Source organism: Liolophura sinensis, chromosome 13 (assembly GCF_032854445.1).
Source record: "Liolophura sinensis isolate JHLJ2023 chromosome 13, CUHK_Ljap_v2, whole genome shotgun sequence".
NCBI lineage: Eukaryota > Metazoa > Mollusca > Polyplacophora > Chitonida > Chitonidae > Liolophura > Liolophura sinensis.
This window is the reverse complement of record NC_088307.1, coordinates 28,630,143-28,646,079: the sequence shown is the minus strand read 5'-3', so window position 1 is coordinate 28,646,079 and position 15,937 is coordinate 28,630,143. Positions and strand designations below refer to the sequence as shown.

The 15,937-nt window shown below is 44.0% G+C and overlaps 1 protein-coding gene across 1 annotated transcript in view; it reads left to right on the top strand.

Moving 5' to 3' along the window:
* The window catches only part of LOC135481043 (ATP-dependent RNA helicase A-like), a 65,631-nt gene that overhangs the window by 46,643 nt on the left and 3,051 nt on the right, over positions 1 to 15,937 (top strand). Inside the window, 9 exon segments of the mRNA XM_064760974.1 lie at positions 914 to 1,005; positions 1,940 to 2,013; positions 3,190 to 3,342; positions 4,920 to 5,080; positions 5,724 to 5,835; positions 8,752 to 8,919; positions 9,611 to 9,695; positions 11,391 to 11,489; positions 15,591 to 15,758. Coding sequence (XP_064617044.1) covers positions 914 to 1,005; positions 1,940 to 2,013; positions 3,190 to 3,342; positions 4,920 to 5,080; positions 5,724 to 5,835; positions 8,752 to 8,919; positions 9,611 to 9,695; positions 11,391 to 11,489; positions 15,591 to 15,758 — 1,112 coding nt within the window.

Genomic DNA, 15,937 nt, shown 5'->3' with positions numbered 1-15,937 from the left:
GGCACTATTACAGGATTTGCTTCCCTTTTATAGAGGGCACTGTTGATCCATGACTTACAAGATTTGCTCCCCTTTTATAGAGGGCACTGTTGATCCACGAGTTACAGGATTTGCTCCCCTTTTATAAAGGGCACTATTGATCCATGACTTACAGGATTTGCTCCCCTTTTATAGAGGGCACTGTTGATCCATGAGTTACAGGATTTTGCTCCCCTTTTATAAAGGGCACTATTGATCCATGACTTACAAGATTTGCTTCCCTTTTGTACAGGGCACTATTGATCCATGATTTACAGGATTTGCTCCCCTTTTATAGAGGGCGCTGTTGATCCATGATTTACAGGATTTGCTCCCCTTTTATAGAGGGCACTGTCGATCCATGAGTTACAGGATTTGCTCCCCTTTTATAGAGGGCACTGTTGATCCATGATTTACAGGATTTGCTCCCCTTTTATAGAGGGCACTGTTGATCCATGAGTTACAGGGTTTGCTCCCCTTTTATAAAGGGCACTATTGATCCATGAGTTACAAGATTTGCTTCCCTTTTATAGAGGGCACTGTGATCCATGAGCCACCAGATTTGCTCCCCTTTTATAGAGGGCACTGTTGATCCATGACTTAATAGATTTGCTCCCTTTTACAGAGGGCACTGTTGAGCATGAGTTATAAGATTTGCTCCCCTTTTATAAAGGGCACTGTTGAATGTATGACGTACAAGATTTGCTTCCCCTTTTTTGAAGGCCACTGTTGATCCATGACTTGCAAGATTTGCTTCCCTTGTACAGAGGGCACTGTTGATCCATGAGAGATTGGCTTCCCTGTAATTGTAGAGGGCTGGATAACCTCTCTAGCACTTCAAAACATCTTTGGAAATGAGGTGTTAAATCAAACTGAATGATTTTTTGTTGTAGGTGGCCTAACTACCGACTTCTCCCACTACACTCCCAGATTCCTCGTGAAGATCAGCGGAAAGTGTTTGAACGGTGCCGTCCTGGTGTGACCAAGGTAGATAACAGTACACAGTTGTATACAGTCACATGTCAGTATTTATTAGATATCATTGGTTTCCCCCACAGCCCTGGTTTACCCCGAGCTCAGCCCATTTTCCTCACACCACAATGCTTGCTGTGTTATTGAAAGAAGACAGCACCTAACTGAAACATATCTTGGGAATTTTATCCAGTCAAGGGTGTTGCAATTTGATTACGACTGTCTCATTGTCTTTACCCATTCACTGCATGAAGTGATAGTTGATAACACAGAATCACTACAAAAGACATCAGTTTACAATGATTTAGTTAATGGTATATTCTGGTGTATGCACAGCTATTCTCCAACAGTGTTGTGGTAGAGGTTTGTGCCATTTACTGGCCACCATAGATGTAAAACCAGTTGGTTATGTATAATTACATATAATATTCAACAACGTATCAAAACTTACGTTCTACACTGTATTACCATCTCAGCCAAGATCGCGTTCATCTTCTCATTGGTAAGCCCCATGTGTTTAGTCACGCTGTTCAAAGTATACAAGACTGCTTCATTGCCTAATGGTTAGAGCGTCCGCCTGGAAATCAGGAGACCCGGGATCAAACCCGTTCAGGTCATACCATAGACTTCAAAAAATGATACTTGTTGCTGCCTTGCTTGGTGCTCAGCACTGAGAGGTTAGAGCAAGGAAACATGACTGGTTGGCCTGATGTCACTATACTTTCAATGGGTGGGGTGTCATGTCCGGTGTCTTCGGCGTGATACTTCAGTGGCGGCAGCACTTTGGCGGCATTGACTGCTTTTTGTCCAGCCAGAAAACTGTTGTTCAGCAACAATAAAGTAAATATAATATATGGGATTCTGGTAAATGGTGAATCGCGGAAACCTGTCCCTTGTGGTGGCCGAGAGAGAATGAAGCTGAGGACTATGATGTTTTGTGTGTTTTCAGATCATCCTGGCAACAAACATTGCTGAGACGAGTGTCACCATTGATGATGTTGTCTTCGTGATAGATTCCTGCAAGTGAGTCCTACAAGCTAAAAATTCAGATGTCAGATAGATGTCGGACAGACCAGAGCACTGTTAGATAGATCTCAGATAGACCAGAACACTGTCAGATAGATGTCAGACTGACCAGAACACTGTCAGACAGATGTCAGATAGATGTCAGACTGACCAGAGCTCTGTTAGATAGATCTCAGTCTGGCCAGAACACTGTCAGATAGATCTCAGACTGATCAGAACAGTGTTAGATAGATGTCAAATAGATCTCAGACTGACCAGAACACTTTTAGATAGATCTCAGACTGACCAGAACACTGTCAGATAGATCTCAGATGTCAGACTGACAAGAACACTGTTAGATAGATGTCAGATAGATTTCAGACAGACCAGAGCTCTTTTAGATAGATCTCAGACTGACCAGAACACTGTCAGATAGATGTCAGACTGACGAGAGCACTGTTAAATAGATCTCAGACTGACCAGAACACTGTCAGACAGTTGTCTGGTTTTGGTGCAATGTCTGATTTTGTTTTTTATATAAAAGTTTTGTGTGCAAATTCACTGTTTTTGAACCTTGTACCAGATTCTACAAGCCACGTTTTGCTTCGTTAGTGATTTCATCGAATCTGACTGGTTGTTGGTTTCTCTGCATTAACTGAATCACATATTGTCTGATTTGTAAGAAAAATTTTGTATGCAAATTGATTTAGTGGCCTTTCACATGAAGTTCAAAAACTAGCTTCCTCTGTGTCTCAGGTTTTGCGTGTTCAGCAATATCTAGTGATAAGTTTTAAAGTGAATAATCTAGCTTCAAGTTGATTTAGAAAATGAGAGATATATTACATGCCAGATTAGCATTGTAGGTGTCTCACAAGTTAACGCCACTCTGGATGCGACAGAGTGAGGGCTCTCGCAATGAACAGTACAGTATTTGCTGCACATAACATACATGTACACCTTGCGAAGTCGGGTCTGTCGGGCCTGTGCCGCCTTTAGCAGCTGCTGTAAAATCACGAGTTTTAGCTGCGGTAGTTGACAAGAGCCCTTATCTGGCCAAATTCTGCATGAACTCACAAGATTCCTGAAGTACAGATGCAGCTTATTACAAACAGTTATTGTATAAAATTTTCCTGGTGAGTTTTGGTGAACAGTTTCTTTTTATCAGTTCCATCCTTGGTAAATCTGTCTCTTCAGAGCTAAGATGAAACTATTCACCTCTCATAACAACATGACGAACTATGCGACTGTGTGGGCGTCCAAGACGAACCTGGAGCAGCGAAGGGGTCGGGCTGGTCGTGTGAGGCCGGGATTCGCCTTCCATCTCTGCAGCCGCAGTCGCTTTGAGGCGTAAGTTTTTTTTTATAATAATGGTCATCAGCCAGGGGATTTATTTCTCTGTTAATTCATGGAATTTCATTTTTTTTTTGAAAATCCATCAGTTTCTTGAGTAACAACAACATTAGCATTAAAGGGAAAGAAAAAAGAGTTTCGTTTATGTTTATAAAGTAGAGGTTTTACCTCTTGTGCTGAAATGTCGTAGTGAAGTTGTAAAACGGTATTTCTTGTGTTTGGGATTTTTGACGAAAACTGCTAAAAAGTGGCAAAAACTAAAAGCTTGATTACTTTGACGGGAATCACATTTGTGTGTAATAGTATGATTACTAACATACCATGGATGAGATTTGAACCATTGCTGATCCTTCACAACACATGTACAGGCAGTATTATATGATGTAGAAATGGCTGCCTTGAATAAGGAATTGCTTTGTGTCCCGCTGTTACTTTGTGGTGCCTTCGTGACAATAAACAGTCAATCGCATTGTTTGCGACATGGTTTGCGGCATCTTTTTTCATTGTTGAAGACAGCTTGTCTTCTGTCAGTATAGAGTGTCATTATGATGAAGTTCATAAGTGTCTAGCAAAAGGTGGGTGGTTTACACCTGGCAAACGGTGGGTGGTTTCCACCTGGCAAAAGGTGGGTGTTTTACAGCTGGCAAAAGGTGGGTGGTTTACACCTGGCAAAAAGTGGATGTTTTACAGCTGGCAAAAAGGTGGGTGGTTTACACCTGGCAAAAGGTGGATGGTTTACACCTGGCAAACGGTGGGTGGTTTACACCTGGCAAACGGTGGGTGGTTTCCACCTGGCAAAAGGTGGGTGTTTTACACCTGGCAAAAGGTGGATGGTTTACACCTGGCAAACGGTGGATGGGTTACACCTGGCAAAAAGGTGGGTGGTTTACACCTGGCAAAAAGTGGATGTTTTACAGCTGGCAAAAAGGTGGGTGGTTTACACCTGGCAAAAAGTGGATGTTTTACAGCTGGCAAAAGGTGGGTGGTTTACACCTGGCAAACGGTGGGTGGTTTCCACCTGGCAAAAGGTGGGTGTTTTACAGCTGGCAAAAGGTGGGTGGTTTACACCTGGCAAAAAGTGGATGTTTTACAGCTGGCAAAAAGGTGGGTGGTTTACACCTGGCAAAAAGTGGATGTTTTACAGCTGGCAAAAGGTGGATGGTTTACACCTGGCAAACGGTGGGTGGTTTCCACCTGGCAAAAGATGGGTGGTTTACAGCTGGCAAAAGGTGGGTGGTTTACACCTGGCAAAAAGTGGATGTTTTACAGCTGGCAAAAGGTGGATGGTTTACACCTTTCAAAAGGTGGGTGGTTTACACGTGGCATTCCAACTTCCACCAACCACATACATGTAGAAGACTAAAAGCTAAAAATTCTGTATCGAGTACGGTATTATTTAAACAAAAATCAAGTAAACAAAATGAATCGTAAAATTAGTGAAATTACTTTTGTGGGAGAAAGGTATGACTGAGCCTGAAAAAATTTTCTCATTTCATCAAAATCATAAACTCGATTCACTGCATGCACCCTCATCTTATATGTCAGTTAGTTAGACACTGATTATCCATTTTCAGTCTAGACCAGCACACTACGCCAGAGATCTTCCGAGTGACTCTCCACGAACTGGCTCTGTCCATCAAGTTGCTACGTCTGGGTTCTGTGGGGACATTCCTAGCCAAAGCTGTCGAGCCTCCTCCCATTGATGCCGTCATGGAAGCCGTCGCACTCCTCAAGGGTACATCACTTCTTAAAGTCTCTCCGACAACCTGTTTGGAGTTATTTACCATAGAGAATTCCATGTACAGAGCCCAGTTTCATCGTACAATATTTTATATGTCACCATTGTACCATTGTCCTGTACATGCAATTATCGTACATGTACGACATCTTTGTGAAACTGTGCACAGGTGTGTACCTCATCTGTCAGCTGAACAATGAATCATTTTTGTCCTAGTTTTTGGACTTTTGACAGTTTTTCCAGACTTGGTTTTCAAAACTGTGTATCGTATTAAAATTTCATTTACTTAATTTAAATTTAATTTTCATTAAATTAAAATGTGTTACATAACTTCACCATTAGTCATGGATGAAGCGTAACTTTTGGTTCACTTAATCTACAGCTAGTTTGGAATCAGTTTTGATGGTTTTTGTCACATTTTAGATTTTAAATATCTCTACTGTCTTCCTAAATGTTTTTTTAATATCCGTTGAGAATTGTTACATGGTTTTACTCATTTTGACAAATTACGGACCAAGTTCGAGTTTTGAGCCATTTCCTTCATTTCCAACAAAATAATAGCGGTTTTGTTACGTCATGGACTTTGATGTATCTGTTGCATGTAATTTAACAGCTCAGATGCACTGTGATACCATTGTAGACATGAGAGCCTTGGATGACAATGAAGAGTTAACTCCCCTGGGACGAATTCTTGCGAAAATGCCAATTGAACCCCGACTAGGAAAGATGATCATATACGGCTGTCTGTTTCGGTGAGATGAATTGTGGGAGGTCGTGTCTTTGTTCTGAAGACATAAGACCTTAATGGTTTCATTCCCATGTTCTGCTGTTATTTTATATTTATTATTGGCTTTGGTTGGGGGGGGGGGGGGGGCGGGGGAGCCCTCTGCTGACCCTCTGTTGACCCTCTGTGGCTGACCCTGCCAGCACAGTCCAATGACCCAGAAGACTCCCACCAATGTAGTCACTGTGAGTTCATGTCCAGCTCATCAAATAAATAAATTATTGGATTTATGGCCACCATATCTGGCTTCTAGAGCCTTAACAGGCAAGATTTGCTGCATAGGTGACCATTTTGATTAAAGTTTTTACACCCTGTCAAACCTTCAACGTAGTCAGGTATATTAATATTAATTCAGGTCACCTAGACATCGCTGTGGCCTGTGCCCTAATGCTTTAAACCCACAGTATCTATGATATACAGTTTTTAGACTGCTTTCACTTTCGTATCATCCATGTGTGTTCTTTGACCTTTAGACTTTATGACCTTGCCCTTTGTTGGGACTACTTGTGCTTAAGTGGAGAAACTAGACGGCTATTAATAATGGTGGGGTTGCTGTCTTAGCTAAATCAATGGTTGATTGATGGTAGGGTTGATGGTTATTCAGATTGATGTTCTAACCAGTCAGATAATAAGGGAACAAAATGCATAAACAAAGCACAGACTCTTGCATTGATGGTGTGATTGCTTCTTGTTATGGTGGGAGCAAGGGACATGTGTAGCTTAGTGAGTGAGGTTCGTTCCCTCTGACCACCAGGTGCACAAGGGACGTGTGTAGCTAAGTGAGTGAGGTACGTTCCTTCTGACAACCAGGTGCACAAGGGACATGTGTAGCTTAGAGAGTAAGGTACGTTCCCTCTGACCACCAGGTGCACAAGGGACGTGTATAGCTTAGTGAGTGAGGTAGGTTCCTTCTGACAACCAGGTACACAAGGGACATGTGTAGCTTAGAGAGTAAGGTACGTTCCTTCTGACCACCAGGTGCACAAGGGACGTGTATAGCTTAGAGAGTAAGGTACGTTCCCTCTGACCACCAGGTGCACAAGGGACGTGTATAGCTTAGTGAGTGAGGTAGGTTCCTTCTGACAACCAGGTGCACAAGGGACGTGTATAGCTTAGTGAGTAAGGTACGTTCCCTCTGACCACCAGGTGCACAAGGGACGTGTATAGCTTAGTGAGTGAGGTTCGTTCCCTCTGACCACCAGGTGCACAAGGGACGTGTGTAGCTAAGTGAGTGAGGTAGGTTCCTTCTGACCACCAGGTGCACAAGGGACGTGTATAGCTTGGTGAGTGAGGTAGGTTCCTTCTGACCACCAGGTGCACAAGGGACGTGTGTAGCTTAGTGAGTAAGGTACGTTTCTTCTGACCACCAGGTGCACAAGAGACATGTGTAGCTTAGTGAGTGAGGTAGGTTCCTTCTGACAACCAGGTGCACAAGGGACATGTGTAGCTTAGTGAGTGAGGTAGGTTCCTTCTGACTACCAGGTGCACAAGGGACATGTGTAGCTTAGTGAGTGAGGTAGGTTCCTTCTGACAACCAGGTGCACAAGGGACATGTGTAGCTTAGTGAGTGAGGTAGGTTCCTTCTGACCACCAGGTGCACAAGGGACATGTGTAGCTTAGTGAGTAAGGTACATTCCTTCTGACCACCAGGTACACAAGGGACGTGTGTAGCTTAGTGAGTAAGGTACGTTCCTTCTGACAACCAGGTGCACAAGGGACGTGTATAGCTTGGTGAGTGAGGTACGTTCCTTCTGACCACCAGGTGCACAAGGGACGTGTATAGCTGAGTGAGTGAGGTAGGTTCCTTCTGACCACCAGGTGCACAAGGGACATGTGTAGCTTAGTGAGTGAGGTAGGTTCCTTCTGACCACCAGGTGCACAAGGGACATGTATAGCTTAGAGAGTAAGGTACGTTCCTTCTGACCACCAGGTGCACAAGGGACATGTATAGCTTAGTGAGTGAGGTAGGTTCCTTCTGACCACCAGGTGCACAAGGGACATGTGTAGCTTAGTGAGTAAGGTAGGTTCCTTCTGACCACCAGGTGCACAAGGGACATGTATAGCTTAGAGAGTAAGGTAGGTTCCTTCTGACCACCAGGTGCACAAGGGACATGTGTAGCTTATTGAGTAAGGTAGGTTCCTTCTGACCACCAGGTGCACAAGGGACATGTGTAGCTTAGTGAGTGAGGTAGGTTCCTTCTGACCACCAGGTGCACAAGGGACATGTATAGCTTGGAGAGTAAGGTACGTTCCTTCTGACTACCAGGTGCTCAAGGTGTGGGTTCAACCATAGATCCCTTGTTCTCACTGTCTGTAGGGTCTTGGTGAAAACAAGAAATCATCGGTGATCCTGGAGGGGTTGTTGTGGTCTTAGCTCCACCAATCTTGCATCTATCCACAAATATCACTTGCAGGTTTGCACATTGTGTAGGGTTTTGATGACAACAAGAAATCATCAGTGATGGTAGAGGGGTTTTTTTTTGGTTTTAGTTCCACCAAACTTGGGTCTTCCACAAATATCACTTGCAGGTGTGCACATTTGTAGTGTCTTGGTGACAACAAGAAATCATCAGTGATCGTGGAGGGTTTTTTTTTTTTTATCTTAGTTCCACCAGTCTTGGGTCTTCCACAGATATCACTTGCAGGTGTGCACATCACACTTGGGAAAATTTGTCAGTAACATGTTTAAGGCCAGTGATTTAACACAGAGCACTGCCTTTTCAGATTGACTGCCATGTGGTATAAATTCTTGAATGTAGTGTTAAACAGCAATCTTATTACAGATACATACATATGTGCGCTTGTATTTTGTGGGGACACAGTGATGGTTGTATAAAGGACCTGTACCCCTTAACCCTGACTGACCTTATCTTTGTGTTATCAGTGTGGGTGACGCCATGTGTACCATCGCAGCCAGCACCACCTTCCCCGAGCCTTTCATCACTCCGGCGGACAGACGCCGGCTCTCCTGGGTGCACAAGAACCTGGCAGGGACGCGTCATAGTGACCACGTGGCACTGCTCAATGCCTTTCAGCTGTGGGAGGAAGCCAGGTAAAGACAGCGTCAACATAGAGGCATTTGGCCTTAAAACTTTGCTGCAAAATGTGTGTTTGTAGAGGTAAACAAAGGTTTCAAAATTACGATCATTTAGGACAACTGCACCAGATAACTGCATGTTTTCCGTTTATTCTTATTTTATCCATGTATATCCTCCCAAACTACTGGCCTGATTTTGATGAAAGTTATCTTGCCTATCAACTGAACTTGTGCATGCTTAAACTGAATGGCAGTCAGGTACTTATTTTCATAATCTGTATGAAGCCAAACAAAGCTTCCTGAAATCCTGTTGTTTATTTGAAGGTTTTCTTACTTTCCTTTTTTTAATTTTTGGAAATGTTGGGAGACTGGAGGCGAGGGGAGGGATATATCAGAAATCCGAATTCTAGTTCAATTTGATTTTAGAGACAACTACATGTACATTGGTTGGGGAAAGCTATGTTAAAACTTTCACTCACTCGCTCACTCCTGCATTGGTTGGGTTATCCAAATTCAGAACTACACATACAGAATGGTAAAGTTGGATTTAGTTTTTTACACAGAATTTTACTGTCACAATATGCTTTAACATACTAGTACATCTTACAAACATACTAAATGATGAAATATTACAGGACATCCACGTACAATGTGTTAAGTATTGCTGATGAGATATTCTTACCTTGACCCATGTTTCATCTGACAGAGCCAACGGAGAAGATGCTGAGATGAGTTTCTGTGACCACAAGTCTCTGTCCCTACCCACACTGAGGATGACCTGTGAGGCTAAGGTAACTGTGAGCACATCTGGTGTCCACTGTGTGTGGTACACCAGGTTAGTGTGGCTATCTTTTGTGTTATATGTTGATAGTGTCTCTGTCTCTATCCACAATGAGGATGACCTGTGAGGCTAAGGTAACTGTGAGCACATCTGGTGTCCACTGTATGTGGTACACCAGGTTAGTGTGGCTGTCTTTTGTGTTATATGTTGATAGTGTCTCTGTCCCTACCCACACTGAGGATGACCTGTGAGGCTAAGGTAACTGTGAGCACATCTGGTGTCCACTGTGTGTGGTACACAAGGTTAGTGTGGCTATCTGTTGTGTTATATGTTGATACTGTCTGTCCCTACCCACACTGAGGATGACCTGTGAGGCTAAGATAACTGTGAGCACATCTGGTGTCCACTGTGTGTGGTACACCAGGTTAGTGTGGCTATCTTTTGTGTTATATGTTGATAGTGTCTCTGTCCCTACCCACACTGAGGATGACCTGTGAGGCTAAGATAACTGTGAGCACATCTGGTGTCCACTGTGTGTGGTACACCAGGTTAGTGTGGCTATCTGTTGTGTTATATGTTGATAGTGTCTCTGTTCCTACCCACACTGATGATGACCTGTGAGGCTAAGATAACTGTGAGCACATCTGGTGTCCACTGTGTGTGGTACACCAGGTTAGTGTGGCTATCTTTTGTGTTATATGTTGATAGTGTCTCTGTCCCTACCCACACTGAGGATGACCTGTGAGGCTAAGATAACTGTGAGCACATCTGGTGTCCACTGTGTGTGGTACACCAGGTTAGTGTGGCTATCTGTTGTGTTATATGTTGATACTGTCTGTCCCTACCCACACTGAGGATGACCTGTGAGGCTAAGATAACTGTGAGCACATCTGGTGTCCACTGTGTGTGGTACACCAGGTTAGTGTGGCTATCTTTTGTGTTATATGTTGATAGTGTCTCTGTCCCTACCCACACTGAGGATGACCTGTGAGGCTAAGATAACTGTGAGCACATCTGTTGTCCACTGTGTGTGGCACACCAGGTTAGTGTGGCTATCTGTTGTGTTATATGTTGATACTGTCTGTCCCTACCCACACTGAGGATGACCTGTGAGGCTTAGATAACTGTGAGCACATCTGGTGTCCACCATGTGTGGCACACCAGGTTAGTGTGGCTATCTGTTGTGTTATATGTTGATACTGTCTGTCCCTTCCCACACTGAGGATGACCTGTGAGGCTAAGATAACTGTGAGCACATCTGGTGTCCACTGTGTGTGGTACACCAGGTTAGTGTGGCTATCTGTTGTGTTATATGTTGATAGTGTCTCTGTCCCTACCCACACTGAGGATGACCTGTGAGGCTAAGATAACTGTGAGCACATCTGTTGTCCACTGTATGTGGTACACCAGGTTAGTGTGGCTATCTTTTGTGTTATATGTTGATAGTGTCTCTGTTCCTACCCACACTGAGGATGACCTGTGAGGCTAAGGTAACTGTGAGCACATCTGGTGTCTGTAGTTATTGGTTTACATTGTTTAACTTATTCTGGGATAATAGTGCCAGTGAAGCTAAATTGTTGTAATTTTATGGCCCAGCTGTGTGTGTGTGTGTGTGTGTGTGATTTTTGTGTTTTTGTTATAGTTTCTGACATTGTGATAACGTTCCCCTTTAAAGCTGAAATCATTCTTTCTCTCTCTCTTCCAGTACCAATTGAGGGACATTCTTGTGAACGAGGGGTTCCCTGAGGAATGCTTCACGCCCGATGTGCTCAGTTTTAGCGGTCCTGACACAAAACTGGATGTGGTAAGTCCTTCATGTAGTTAGTGCAAACACAGTATCTGACCATATTCCTAAAAATGTCTGTCTGTCTGTCTGTTTGTCTCTCTGTCTGGTAGTCACACCACTTCCACAGGGCCTGCTCCTAATCATCTGATGCCACCAGGAAAAATACTCTTGTAGCTTACATACAAAAGTTTGTCCGTTATCAGTTGTTGATTTTTTGGTGAACATCTGTCTGTCAGGTAATCACACTGCTCTCGCTGGGCCTGTACCCAAATGTCTGCTACCACCAGGAAGAGTAGCTTACCCACAAAAGTTTGTCCGTTATCAGTTGTTGACTTTTTGGTGAACATCTGTCTGTCAGGTAATCACACTGCTCTGGCTGGGCCTGTACCCAAATGTCTGCTACCAGGAAGAGCAGCTTACCCACAAAAGTTTGTCCGTTATCAGTTGTTGACTTTTTGGTGAACATCTGTTTGTCAGGTAATCACACTGCTCTTGCTGGGCCTGTACCCAAATGTCTGCTACCAGGAAGAGTAGCTTACCCACAAAAGTTTGTCCGTTATCAGTTGTTGACTTTTTGGTGAACATCTGTCTGTCAGGTAATCACACTGCTCTCGCTGGGCCTGTACTCAAATGTCTGCTACCACCAGGAAGAGTAGCTTACCCACAAAAGTTTGTCCGTTATCAGTTGTTGACTTTTTTATGAACATCTGTCTGTCAGGTAATCACACTGCTCTCGCTGGGCCTGTACCCAAATGTCTGCTACCACCAGGAAGAGTAGCTTACCCACAGAAGTTTGTCCGTTATCAGTTGTTGACTTTTTGGTGAACATCTGTCTGTCAGGTAATCACACTGCTCTCGGTGGGCCTGTACTCAAATGTCTGCTACCACCAGGAAGGGTAGCTTACCCACAAAAGTTTGTCCGCTATCAGTTGTTGACTTTTTGGTGAACATCTGTCTGTCAGGTAATCACACTGCTCTCGCTGGGCCTGTACTCAAATGTCTGTTACCACCAGGAAGAGTAGCTTACCCACAAAAGTTTGTCCGTTATCAGTTGTTGACTTTTTGGTGAACATCTGTCTGTCAGGTAATCACACTGCTCTCGCTGGGCCTGTACCCAAATGTCTGCTACCACCAGGAAGAGTAGCTTACCCACAAAAGTTTGTCCGTTATCAGTTGTTGACTTTTTGGTGAACATCTGTCTGTCAGGTAATCACACTGCTCTCGCTGGGCCTGTACCCAAATGTCTGCTACCACCAGGAAGAGTAGCTTACCCACAAAAGTTTGTCCGTTATCAGTTGTTGACTTTTTGGTGAACATCTGTCTGTCAGGTAATCACACTGCTCTGGCTGGGCCTGTACTCAAATGTCTGCTACCACCAGGAAGAGTAGCTTACCCACAAAAGTTTGTCCGTTATCAGTTGTTGACTTTTTGGTGAACATCTGTTTGTCAGGTAATCACACTGCTCTCGCTGGGCCTGTACTCAAATGTCTGCTACCACCAGGAAGGGTAGCTTACCCACAAAAGTTTGTCCGTTATCAGTTGTTGACTTTTTTATGAACATCTGTTTGTCAGGTAATCACACTGCTCTCACTGGGCCTGTACCCAAATGTCTGCTACCACCAGGAAGAGTAGCTTACCCACAAAAGTTTGTCCGTTATCAGTTGTTGACTTTTTGGTGAACATCTGTTTGTCAGGTAATCACACTGCTCTGGCTGGGCCTGTACTCAAATGTCTGCTACCACCAGGAAGAGCAGCTTACCCACAAAAGTTTGTCCGTTATCAGTTGTTGACTTTTTGGTGAACATCTGTCTGTCAGGTAATCACACTGCTCTGGCTGGGCCTGTACTCAAATGTCTGCTACCACCAGGAAGAGTAGCTTACCCACAAAAGTTTGTCCGTTATCAGTTGTTGACTTTTTGGTGAACATCTGTCTGTCAGGTAATCACACTGCTCTCGCTGGGCCTGTACTCAAATGTCTGCTACCACCAGGAAGAGTAGCTTACCCACAAAAGTTTGTCCGTTATCAGTTGTTGACTTTTTGGTGAACATCTGTCTGTCAGGTAATCACACTGCTCTGGCTGGGCCTGTACTCAAATGTCTGCTACCACCAGGAAGAGTAGCTTACCCACAAAAGTTTGTCCGTTATCAGTTGTTGACTTTTTGGTGAACATCTGTTTGTCAGGTAATCACACTGCTCTGGCTGGGCCTGTACTCAAATGTCTGCTACCACCAGGAAGGGTAGCTTACCCACAAAAGTTTGTCCGTTATCAGTTGTTGACTTTTTGGTGAACATCTGTCTGTCAGGTAATCACGCTGCTCTGGCTGGGCCTGTACTCAAATGTCTGCTACCACCAGGAAGAGTAGCTTACCCACAAAAGTTTGTCCGTTATCAGTTGTTGACTTTTTGATGAACATCTGTCTGTCAGGTAATCACACTGCTCTCGCTGGGCCTGTACTCAAATGTCTGCTACCACCAGGAAGAGTAGCTTACCCACAAAAGTTTGTCCGTTATCAGTTGTTGACTTTTTGATGAACATCTGTCTGTCAGGTAATCACACTGCTCTCGCTGGGCCTGTACCCAAATGTCTGCTACCAGGAAGAGTAGCTTACCCACAAAAGTTTGTCCGTTATCAGTTGTTGACTTTTTGGTGAACATCTGTTTGTCAGGTAATCACACTGCTCTCGCTGGGCTGGAACCCAAATGTCTGCTACCACCAGGAAGAGTAGCTTACCCACAAAAGTTTGTCCGTTATCAGTTGTTGACTTTTTGGTGAACATCTGTCTGTCAGGTAATCACACTGCTCTGGCTGGGCCTGTACTCAAATGTCTGCTACCACCAGGAAGAGTAGCTTACCCACAAAAGTTTGTCCGTTATCAGTTGTTGACTTTTTGGTGAACATCTGTTTGTCAGGTAATCATACTGCTCTCGCTGGGCCTGTACCCAAATGTCTGCTACCATCAGGAAGGGTAGCTTACCCACAAAAGTTTGTCCGTTATCAGTTGTTGACTTTTTGGTGAACATCTGTCTGTCAGGTAATCACACTGCTCTCGCTGGGCCTGTACTCAAATGTCTGCTACCACCAGGAAGAGCAGCTTACCCACAAAAGTTTGTCCGTTATCAGTTGTTGACTTTTTGGTGAACATCTGTTTGTCAGGTAATCACACTGCTCTCGCTGGGCCTGTACTCAAATGTCTGCTACCACCAGGAAGAGTAGCTTACGCACAAAAGTTTGTCCGTTGTCAGTTGTTGACTTTTTGGTGAACACCTGTTTGTCAGGTAATCACACTGCTCTCGCTGGGCCTGTACCCAAATGTCTGCTACCACCAGGAAGAGTAGCTTACCCACAAAAGTTTGTCCGTTATCAGTTGTTGTCTTTTTGGTGAACATCTGTTTGTCAGGTAATCACACTGCTCTCATTGGGCCTGTACCCAAATGTCTGCTACCAGGAAGAGTAGCTTACCCACAAAAGTTTGTCCGTTATCAGTTGTTGACTTTTTGGTGAACATCTGTTTGTCAGGTAATCACACTGCTCTCGCTGGGCCTGTACCCAAATGTCTGCTACCACCAGGAAGAGTAGCTTACCCACAAAAGTTTGTCCGTTATCAGTTGTTGTCTTTTTGGTGAACATCTGTTTGTCAGGTAATCACACTGCTCTCATTGGGCCTGTACCCAAATGTCTGCTACCAGGAAGAGTAGCTTACCCACAAAAGTTTGTCCGTTATCAGTTGTTGACTTTTTGGTGAACATCTGTTTGTCAGGTAATCGCACTGCTCTCACTGGGCCTGTACTCAAATGTCTGCTACCACCAGGAAGAGTAGCTTACCCACAAAAGTTTGTCCGTTATCAGTTGTTGACTTTTTGGTGAACATCTGTTTGTCAGGTAATCACACTGCTCTTGCTGGGCCTGTACCCAAATGTCTGCTACCAGGAAGAGTAGCTTACCCACAAAAGTTTGTCTGTTATCAGTTGTTGACTTTTTGGTGAACACCTGTTTGTCAGGTAATCACACTGCTCTCGCTGGGCCTGTACTCAAATGTCTGCTACCAGGAAGAGTAGCTTACCCACAAAAGTTTGTCCGTTATCAGTTGTTGACTTTTTGATGAACATCTGTTTGTCAGGTAATCACACTGCTCTCGCTGGGCCTGTACCCAAATGTCTGCTACCACCAGGAAAAGCGTAAGGTTCTGACCACAGAAAGCAAGTCTGGACTTGTTCACAAATCCTCTGTCAACTGCTCAAACCAGGAGATCTTCTTCCCATCACCATTCTTCATCTTCGGGGAAAAGGTGAGTCCACTTGTCTGCAGGTAAATTACCAAAAGTTTCACACATGACTAAGTTGTACAATTTGCCTGATTAGGAAGAGATCTGTCGATCTTAGAAAGGATTTGTTCAGGTTTGTTGGGAAGGTAAGATGATGCTCTACTGGAGAAATATAACATTCAGCTCCGAAAATAATCTATTCT